The following is an 11,321-nucleotide window of genomic DNA, read 5'->3' as shown; positions in this document are numbered from 1 at the left end:
TTTTTTTTTCAACATTTATTTATTTTTGGGACAGAGAGAGACAGAGCATGAACGGGGGAGGGGCAGAGAGAGAGGGAGACACAGAATCGGAAACAAGCTCCAGGCTCTGAGCCATCAGCCCAGATCCTGACGCGGGGCTCGAACTCACGGACCGCGAGATCGTGACCTGGCTGAAGTCGAACGCTTAACCGACTGCGCCACCCAGGCGCCCCAAAACATTGATCTTATATTTGGTTGCCTTGCAAAAGATTTCTATTGATTTGTACTATTTTGTTTGTAGATATTTTTGAGACAATTATATGTGATTAATGATAAGCTTGTTTTTTTAAAGACTTCATTATTTATGACTTGAATTTATTTTCCTTGTTTTGTTGCATTGGCCAGGGTTTCCAAGTAGTTTAAACAGATATGGTAAGAGTGGGCATTCTATCTTGTTATTTTAATGGGAATGATTTTACATTTCTTATACATTCGCGTTAGAATGATGAGGTTTTTGTTAATCTTAGTTAACTTAAAGTATTTTATTCTATTCCCAGTTTGCTGAGTAAATTTGTCAAATGCTTTTTCTGCATCAAATGAGATGCTAATATTAATTAATTAATTATTTTATATTGAGGTATAATTGACATTATATTAGTTTCAGGTATACAACATAAATGATTTGTTATATATATGAATTGCAAAATAATCACCACCAAAAGCCTAGTTAACATTAGTCACCATACATAGTTAACAAATTTCTTTTCTTTTCTTTTTTTTTTTTAATGTTTATTTATTATTGAGAGACACAGAGCATGAGCAGGGGAGGGTCTGAGAGATAGAGAGACACAGAATCTGAAGCAGGCTCCAGGCTCTGAGATGTCAGCACAGAGCCTGAAGCGGGGCTCAAACTCACAAACTGTGAGATCATGACCTGAGCTGAAGTCAGATGCTTAACCAACTGAGTCACCCAGGCGCCCCAGTTTTTTTCTTGTGATAGGAACTTCTAAGATTTACGCTCTTGGCAACTTTCAAATATAAAATGTAGTATTATTAACTATAGTCACCATGTTGTACATTACATACCCATGATTTATTATAACTGGAAATTTGTACTTTTTGATCATTGTCACCCATTTGACACCCCCCTTCCCCCCCCCCCCACACATACTCCCTGCTTCTGGTAACTACCAATTTGCTTTCTCTGAGCTATTTTTTTTAGACTCCACATATAAGTGAGATCATACAGTATTTATTTGTTGTTCTCTGACTTATTTCATTTAGCTTAATGCCCTCAAGATCCATCCATATTGTTGCGAATGGTATGATTTTATTTTTAAAGGGCTGAATAATATTCCTGAAATAAACATTTTCTTTATCCATTTATTCACTGATGGACACTTGGGTTGTTTCCATATCTTGGCTATTGTAAATAATTCTGCAATGAACATGAAAGTGCATATATCTTGCCAAGTCAGTGTTTTTATTTTCTCTGGACTGTCCAGAAGTGGAATTGCTGGACCATATGTCAGTTCTATTTTTCTTTTTTTGAGGAACCTTCCACCAGTTTACATTCCCACCAAAATGTCTGAATAGGTATTTTTCCAAAGAAGACCTACAAATTGCAAATAGGTACATAAAAAGATGTTCAACATCATGATTCATCAGGGAAACGCAAATCAAAACCACAATGAGATATCACCTTACATCTGTTAGAATGGCTTACTACCAAAAAGATAAGAGATATCAGGTGTTGGCCAGAATGTGGAGAATAGGAAACACTTGTATCCTGTTGGTGGAAGTGTAAATTGGTGCAGCCATTCATATTTTTACCCTTTAATTTGCTAGTGTGGTGTTTCATAATCTATAATAATAGATTTTCTAATGCTAAACCACTCCTAAATTTCTGGAATAAATAAAACTTGGTCATAATATATTATCTTTTTTACATACTGTTGGACTCGGTTGCTAATACTTTGTTTAGGACTTTTTACATTTACTTTTTACTCTATGTTCATGAGTAATCTGACCAGTGATTTTCTTTTCTCACTTTTCATTTCTCATATTTGGCTTTGTCATTAAGGTCGTATTGGATTCATAGTCTTGAATTAGGGATAATTTTCTTCATGGAAGAGTCTGCCGGTGATTCTCTAATAGTTATTTGGTCCTTCTTGAACAGAATGCCAACTTTCACCTGGCAACATACTTAAAGATGATATTTCCCAGCTTCCTTCATAGTCCCCCATGTGATTAAGCTTTGGTCACTATCTCTTTATTGGTACTATAGTAAGTCACTTCTCTGTAGAGAAGTGATTATATTCATAGCCTTGGCCTCTGGGATTTATTTATGCCTTGCACTGAGAAATCAATCTTCAAGGGCATTTGTTTCTAATAGTGACTAGTTTCATTAAACCTAAAAATGTGATCTAACATATTTTAAATATTATCAATAGTTTAAATAATACTAATATTATAAATATTAATAATCAAATATTATAATACTATGAATATTATTGAATATATTAATATATATTTTTCTACCTTGGGATAAGATTAATGATTTCATTGTTTCTTGATACACATTTTTAGCTTCTCTAGATACCTTAACATAGTGGAAAAAAATATCAATTCTTGAAGTCACTAAACCAGCAACCATTTGCATGAAAGGATGTCAGTTATGAAACATTTTCAGCTTTTACAAAGATTTTTAAAGACTTTTTCTCTAATGGTAAGAAAGCTTGCTCCTAAACATATGAACCAGTGCAACTTTTGTATTAAACTAATAACAATAATTAAAAAATGAATTATCATGGGATACAGCATGACTTACTGACCCATGAGTTAGTAGTATGCTGAAATTTTTCCAGGCATATGGAAATTAAAAAATAATTAGATTTTTTTTTTCAACGTTTATTTATTTTTGGGACAGAGAGAGACAGAGCATGAACGGGGGAGGGGCAGAGAGAGAGGGAGACACAGAATCGGAAACAGGCTCCAGGCTCTGAGCCATCAGCCCAGAGCCTGACACGGGGCTCGAACTCACGGACCGAGAGATCGTGACCTGGCTGAAGTCGGAGGCTTAACCGACTGCGCCACCCAGGCACCCCTAGATTTTTTAATTTACTTCCAATTAATTGTGTTATACTGAGAAACATCTTAATATTGATTCCTTGAAATTTTTTGAGACCTGTTTTGTGGTTTAGTACTTGGTAAATTTTTACAAATGTTCTAAGTGTATCCTCTCTAGTTGTTGGGTATAGAATTCTATATATGTCCAATCAAACTTATTAATTGTATTGTTCAAATTTCTTCTTTTTTTTCTTTCCTTTTCTTTTTTTCTTTTCTTTTCTTTTCTTTTCTTTTCTTTTCTTTTCTTTTCTTTTTTTCTGTCTCTTTGATCTAACAGTAATAGAGAAAGGTATGTTGTCATCTCCCCCATGATGGTGAATTTGTCAGTCTCTTCCTGAGCTCTAAACCAATTTTTTTAAAGTAGGCTTAATGCCCAGCATGGAGTCCAATGTGGGGCTTGAACTCACAACTCTGAGATCAAGACCTGAGCTGAGATCAAGAGTCGGAAGCATAGTCAACTGAACCATCAGGTGCCCCCAATCTCTCCCTGAGTTCTGTGAATTTCTTGTTTTATACATCTTGGGCCTATTTTATTATTTTGTTAGGTTAGTGATAATTATATCTTCTTAATAAATTGAACTTTTTATCATTATTTAATCTCATTCTCTATCTGTAATAGTACATTTTTTTTTAAAAGTCCATTTTGTCTGATATTAATACAGCCATCCCAACTTCAACTATTTCCATGTGCTTAATTTTAGGTTGCCTCTCATAAACATCATAGAATTATGTGGTATCCAGCTTCCAAGATAGACTCCTATGAGTCTTGCCCCAGTATTCACACCCCTGATATATCTACTCCAACACTAAAAAGGGCTGACCTGTGGAAAATATTGTGGAAATAACAAAGTTGGACTCCCAATGTTAGGTCATAAAAGACAATGTGTCTTTCATTTTGCTTTCTCTTGGATCACTTGAACTGGCAGAAGCCAATCACAATACCATGAGTACATTTAAACATCCCTATGGAGAGGTTAACACAACAAGGCACTAGGATCTCCTGACAACAAACAGCACCAACTTACCAGCCTTGTGGGTGAGCCATCTGGGAAGCAGACTCTCCAGCCCTAGTCAAGCCTTCAGATGACTGGGGTCCCAGCCGGCTAGCCAAATGCAGAGGAATATTTCTTAGCATCCACAAAGAGATATGGTTTCTTGTTTTCTTGAAACTCAGCTTTCTTGGTGTATCTTATTTTTTTCACTTTGATAGAGAAATGACTACCAAGAAATGTTTCTATACTCTATACACAATGACAAGGCACTTGGTATGGCAAAAAATGGCAACTGGATTGGGGCTGTATTGTTGGAGACATGATAGCATGTGGAAGGGACTGGAAAGTGGGAGGGATCACGCCTATCTAGAGCACACCATCCTTTCCAGCTGATTTTTCCTTTATGAGAATGTGGCCCTGTGATGTAAGATGAGCCAGTCTTCCAAGTGATGCCAGAAATCCATATCTTTTAGCATAAAAGATCCTGAATTTTTAATATTGGCTCAAGATTTAGAAATGCATACGGAAGTGAAGCACACCCACACACAGAATCATGTGCACAAATGGCTGATACTTTGGGACTTTGGGGCAGGTGAGGGCCAGAGACTTTTCAGCACTTTCTCAAGGCCGGGTACTAAGCAGGTGGAGACTCTGACGCTGAGATTCTGGGATTAAATATATGCAGCTTTTCATTCAAATCAAGGTGATTTGATCTCACTGTTTGCTTGCCCCAAGGGCAGTTCCTAAGTGTCTGTGGCCTTTGCTTCGAGCAAGAGGCTCCATTCTCCGTGAAGGACTTCAAGGAGGTGGGGGCAGCTTGTTCAAGGCCCATAGTTGAGGACGCATTAAGTTTTCCATGCAAATTATAGCAGGTAATTCAGTTTCACAGAAAGGGAGAGAGGTTGAAAATTTAGGAGGACAGAAGAATTTGGGGAAGCAAAAAGAGATACCTGTTTTTTTCCTAAATCAACAAAGGCTTTGTAGTATGGGAGAAGCCATTTCATGCAGATAATGATTATGTTACAGGAAGCTGAAAAGATAAGAGGCAAGTTCCCATGGTGTGTGAATGTGGGCATAAAAGCCTCCGGTGAGAGGGCGTGGCCTGGTTTGCAGAGCCATTTTCTGGGTCTCCAAGCACATGCCTGGACCTGTGGACTAACTGAATTAAAAGCAGGGAGTGCTTGGTCCAGCCAAATCATCCTATCCCAAAGCTCTTTCCTACCAGCGAAGTCTCAACTGAGGGGATTCTAACCCGTGCTTCATAGTCAACCGGAGAGGCCTTAGCCAGAGATTCTGGGGCCCATCAGCGCAGTCTGCCCTTTGGGAGAGTCCTGGGGAAAGCGCCCAGCCCTAAGACTTCCTCCACCTGTGAAACCTGATGCCTCTGTTTTTGGATTTGAGGGCTGAGCCAGCAGGAAGTCTCCGCTTGGACTAGACAGAGGGGAAGGCCGTGATGGTATCTGGCTGAGAGCACTGGACCAAGAGTCAGAGGGCAAGGGGTGAACAGGGACTTTTCCTCTCCCTCGCTGTGTGGCTAGTGGCAAGTCACTTTACTGGGCGTTTACTTCCTCATCTGCAAACTGGGAACAACACCGCCTGTTCTTGCTAACTCACGGTGGTGGTAGAAGGCTCTGAGGAGGTCGTGTCCGTGAAGGTATCCTGAAAACTAACAAGCAGCACAGAAAGGATTCATGTTGCATCCAGCACATTTATACCTCTCCAGCCCTATCACCTACCATGTTTCCGCCTGTGTTCTGTGTTCCAGCCACGCAAACCATCTTTCAGTTTCTTTGCAGGCAACTCCTTTCTGCCACTGGGCCTTTGCACCTGCTTGTTCCGTGGCCTGAAGTGTTTCTTGGCTTGGTTTTTCTCTTACTCGTCACATAGAACTCAGCTCAGTTGGCAACCCCTCCATCCTCCGCCCCCATCAGTTTAGGTTGGAACCCTCTCTTACACGTGTGCTGTTATGCCCAGAATTCGTGATCCCCAAAGACCACTAGGGAGCCGAGTCCGATGCAAAAGCAAAGAGCCTTTATTCGAGCTAGCTCGAGCTCAATCCCCTACCTGCACCGACGCAGCGGTGAGATACCAGGGAAAGAGAGCGAGTTTCAAAAGGACAAAGGTTTTATTGGGGCCTGGGGGCAGTTGGTGAGGTAATGGCTATGGCCTCAGCCGATTGGCTGGGGAGGGGTCCTGGGGAAGGGTCCGGCAGGTGAGGGAGGGTTTACTCGAGGGGAGGAGGTGTGGTCAAGGTGAAGGACACAGAACAAGATGGAGTCAAGGGGAGGAGGTGTGGTCAAGGTGAAGGACACAGAACAAGATGGAGTCAAGGGGAGGAGGTGTGGTCAAGGTGAAGGACACAGAACAAGATGGAGTCGGCTGGCGTAGGCCCGCCCTTTCATTCCCCCCTTGTCATGTAGCTTACGGACCCAATCATGGGACCGGCTGCATTTATGGTGACAAGGAGAACAGAGTCTGGAGGTTTACGCAAAGTTCTGGGAACCAAGTGTCCCTGGGATGGCTCTGGGAGGTCTGATTAAGTATTGTCCCCGAGCTGGTGTCTATGATCTGCCAGGTGATGTTTTGGGGGGCGTGGGGACTCCCGGCAGCATGAGCAATGACAAGCAGAGTTAACAGAGTTACCAATATTAGGTAGGTCGAATGCGCTGTAGCTTGAGCTTGAGCGGGTTGTGTTGGTCCCAACTGATGGCCCATCGCGTGACGAAGTCCTTCCGGATCGAGGAGGGGTCCGCTGGCTGAGCGTGGGTGTGATGGACCCAGGTCGCGATGCCGTCTACCTTGAGAGCGGTGGGGGTTGTCAACACCACGATGTAGGGTCCCTTCCAGCGCGGCTCGAGAGTCTCTCGGTGGTGCCTCTTGACTCTTGACGTAGACCCAGTCTCCCGGCCTGTACTGATGAGGTGTCGGGATCGGGCCAGCCTCGTAGATGGCACGGAGGCGCGGCCAAATGTCCTCGTGCGCCCTCTGGAGCCCGCTCAAGGAAAGAAAAAGTTCTTGATCTTTAAACTCAGCAATAAGTTCAGCTCAAAGGCTGGGAATAACAGGGGGTGGCCTGCCAAACATGATCTCATAGGGAGTAAAACCCAGAGTGTAAGGAGTGTTTCTAACCCAATAAAGGGCGTACGGTAGGAGAGTCACCCAGTCCCCGCCAGTCTCCATGGTTAATTTGGTAAGGGTCTCTTTTAGGGTTCTATTCATTCTTTCTACCTGTCCTGAGCTCTGGGGCCTATAAGCACAATGTAATTTCCAGTTTGCCCCCACCGCCTTGGCTACTGCCTGTGTTACCTGTGAGATAAAAGCTGGTCCATTGTCTGATCCTACCAGGGCAGGAAAACCATACCTGGGTAAGATGTCTTCTAGTAGCTTCTTAGCCACCGTCTGAGCCGTTTCATGCTTGGTTGGGTATGCCTCCACCCAGCCAGAGAAGGTGTCTGTAAATACTAAAAGATATTTAAAACCATACTTTCCTGGTTTGACTTCAATGAAGTCGACTTCCCATTGGGCTCCCGGTCTGGTGCCTCTGAGCCTGGTTCCTTTTTTTTTTATTTGATGTGGCCCTCGCGTTGGTGAGTTGGCAGGTCTTGCAGGCAGATACAACTTGCTCTATTTTGGTGTCCTGTTGGTGAATCCTCTCCCTGCATATCTGAGCCTTCTTCGCGGATGCCCGGTATCCTAAGGCCCCCAGGGTAGCCAGCAGGTCCTGGGTCCCTCGCTCACAGTCTTTGGCAGTGTCGGCAGCAATCAGGATGTCATCTACATACTGTAGAAGGGTGAGGCCAGGGTGCTCCCTTCTGTACTCACCCAGGTCCTCGTGTAGCGCCTCGTCAAAGATGGTGGGTGAATTTTTGAATCCCTGAGGTAGCCGTGTCCAGGTGAGTTGTCCACTGTAGCCCTCCTCCGGATCATGCCACTCGAAGGCGAACAAGGGTTGGCTCTGGGGTGCCAGCGGCAGACTGAAGAAGGCGTCCTTTAAATCTAGTACAGTATACCAGACCCTGGAGGGCGCTAAGGAGCTCAAGAGAGTATGTGGGTTGGGAACAGTTGGGTGTATGTCCACGACCCACTTATTTACTTCCCGGAGGTCTTGTACCGGTCGGTAGTCGTTTGTGTGAGGCTTTTTGACCGGCAGTAGGGGGGTGTTCCAGGCAGACTGGCAAGGAACTAGTACCCCTAGGCTTCGTAGTCTCCGGATGTGTGGCTGGATCCCCTTCCAGGCCTCCTGAGACATGGGGTATTGTTTGATCCTTACCGGACTCTCTCCTGGCTTGAGCTCTACCAGGACTGGGGTCCTATGAGCGGCTAGTCCCATCCCCCCTGTCTCTGCCCAAACCGAGGGGAATTCTTGTAGCCATCTGTCTATATTATCCTCTCTCGGGAGCGCCTCCTGGTGGAGGAGGTATTCATCCTCCAGTTTCATGGTCAGGACCTGGATGGGGTGGCCCTTGCCATCGGTGACCTGAGGCCCCCCTTGTCTGAAAGTTATCTGAGCTCCAATCTTGGTCAGTAAGTCCCGTCCTAACAGCGGGTAGGGGCATTCTGGTATTACCATAAAGGAGTGGGATACCCGGCCCGTTCCCAAATCTACTGTTCTTCGGGTAGTCCATGAATACTGGCTCATACCAGTTGCCCCTTGTACCCAGGACTTCTTGCTAGCTAGTTTTCCTTGTGGGGTGCGGAGGACCGAATGTTGTGCTCCGGTGTCGACAAGGAAGTCAATAGGGGTCCCCTCCACTTTAAGAGTTACCCTGGGTTCGGGGAGAGGGTCCGAACCCTGACTCCCCTAATCACTTAGTTCATCCAGCTCTAGGACTTTTACTCGATCAGTCTTGCTTCCCTTCCAGCCGGCCCATTTCGGACAATCTCGGGCCCAATGCCCTATCTCCTTGCAGTATGCGCACTGATCCTTCTGCAGCCTCTGCTTCCCCCCCTTGGTGGTGCTTTTACCTTTTCTTGCGTCATCTGCCAGCTGCCGGAGACGGCGGTCTCGTTCCTCGGGGAAGTCAGCAGTGGTAGCTAGCAGTATTCTGGCCAGGTCTCGAGTCTGCTTACTGCTGGCAGCCGCCATGGCGCGAGCCTGCTTGTCCTCAGGAGGCTCCCGGTTATTATATACCTTTTCGGCTACCACCAGTAAGTCCTGCAGACTTTTTTCTCCTAGTCTATCTATTTTCTGTAATTTTCTCCTAATGTCTATGGCCGATTGGTTTACAAAGGCCATGATAACAGCTGCCTTGCTTTCCAGAGCCTCTGGATCCATGGGGGTATAGGTACGGAATGCCTCCATGATCCTTTCTAAAAAGGCAGCCGGAGATTCATCTTTTCCCTGTTGTACATTTCCTACCTTGGCCAAATTGGTTGGCTTTCTAGCAGCCATTCGGAGACCCCCCATTAGAGTCTGGCGGTAGACCCGGAGCCTCTCCTTACCTTCTGCCGTGTTGAAATCCCACTGGGGCCGAGTTAAGGGGAAGGAGGCCTCTATCTGAGCCTGGTTGGTGGTGGGATTCCCGTCTGCGCCCGGAACTAGTTTTCGGGCCTCATTGAGGATTCTTTCTCTTTCTTCAGTCGTGAACAGGACCTGCAAAAGCTGCCGGCAATCGTCCCATGTGGGCTGATGGGTAAAAAGAACAGAGTCTAATAAATCAATAAGCCCTGCCGGTTTCTCAGAAAACTTAGGATTCTGAGCTTTCCAATTGTAGAGGTCACTAGTGGCGAAAGGCCAATAGTGATGGGGCTGATTCCCCTCCGCGTCTGGGGGTCCGGTGGCTCGCAGGGGCAGAATAGTAGAGTCGGCGGCGGAGGCGGATTGCTCCCTCTGAGCCCTTTGTCTGGTAAATGGCGGGCTTCCCCCTGGGGTGTTTCCGCCTCCCGCTCTCGGAACAGCATCTGCCTCCCCCGGAGGGGGAGGATGGTGTTCTTCCGGCATCCTAGAGGGGTTATACGGGGGAGGAAAAATTAATTCTTCTTCAGTACCCCCCTGTAGGACAGGGTAGAGGGGTGCTGAAGGCTGGGTAAGACGTTTCCTCTTCTCTGTCTCCTGCAAAGCAAGAATGGGTTTTGGCTCCGGAGGGAGCAGGGTTAGGAAGGGCTTAAGCCAAGAGGGTGGGTCTTCTACAAGGTCCTGCCAAGTGATAATGTAAGGGAGCTGATCAAGATGGCCCATCTTAGGCTGAGAGATGATACTCCTGACTCGGTGGATGGTAGGGAGGTCGAAGGTCCCCTCTGGTGGCCATCCGACATTGAAAGTTGGCCACTCGCTAGAACAAAAAAACTGCAACCGACTCTTTCGGACTTCCACACTGAGGTTGTTAGCTCTTCCCCTCACATCCTGAAAGTGATCAATCATAATACTTAGAGGAGTAGTCTGAGTCTGTCCCATAACGTCCGTCCAGTAAGTCCACAGAGCAAAACAGAGAAACACAAAAACAGACAAACAGAGGGCCCCTAGAAAGTCTTCCAACTCCATGGAAGCAAAACTGAGAGCTAGCTTAGACATTTGAGGGGATTCCATGTCCCTCCAAAACCGATGAGGGGATTCCACGTCCCTCCAAAGACGACGGCCTCACGCCGACCAGCGGGAGCGACCCGCCTCGTCTCAGACCTTTGAGGGGATTCCACGTCCCTCCAGAAGGGAGAATCGGAACGTCTTCCGAAACTCCCGGCCCGTGGTCCTCCAGTGCGTCCACCTAGACCGCGTCGGGCACTACCAGAATTCCAGAAATGAGCTCACACAGAAAAGACAGAACAAACAGACACTAACCGTGGCCAGTCAGGCTCTCCGGGTCGGGGGTCCCTCGGGGTCTTGGGGATCCCGGACGAGCCCCCAAATGTTATGCCCAGAATTCGTGATCCCCAAAGACCACTAGGGAGCCGAGTCCGATGCAAAAGCAAAGAGCCTTTATTCGAGCTAGCTCGAGCTCAATCCCCTACCTGCACCGACGCAGCGGTGAGATACCAGGGAAAGAGAGCGAGTTTCAAAAGGACAAAGGTTTTATTGGGGCCTGGGGGCAGTTGGTGAGGTAATGGCTATGGCCTCAGCCGATTGGCTGGGGAGGGGTCCTGGGGAAGGGTCCGGCAGGTGAGGGAGGGTTTACTCGAGGGGAGGAGGTGTGGTCAAGGTGAAGGACACAGAACAAGATGGAGTCAAGGGGAGGAGGTGTGGTCAAGGTGAAGGACACAGAACAAGATGGAGTCAAGGGGAGGAGG

General features: G+C 46.1%; 1 protein-coding gene across 1 annotated transcript; it reads right to left on the bottom strand.

The window, feature by feature from the left end:
• Positions 1–8,514: 8,514 nt before the first annotated feature.
• On the bottom strand, positions 8,515–10,107 carry LOC123386820 (the record flags this gene model as incomplete). Its single annotated transcript, XM_045062639.1, is given in 1 exon segment — positions 8,515–10,107. A coding segment is annotated over 1 exon segment (1,527 nt), but the record flags the coding sequence as incomplete, so codon positions are not given.
• Between the last annotated feature and the right edge of the window lie 1,214 nt (positions 10,108–11,321).

Source organism: Felis catus, chromosome B4 (genome assembly GCF_018350175.1).
Source record: "Felis catus isolate Fca126 chromosome B4, F.catus_Fca126_mat1.0, whole genome shotgun sequence".
Taxonomy (NCBI): domain Eukaryota; kingdom Metazoa; phylum Chordata; class Mammalia; order Carnivora; family Felidae; genus Felis; species Felis catus.
This window is presented reverse-complemented; position numbering and strand designations above follow the sequence as displayed.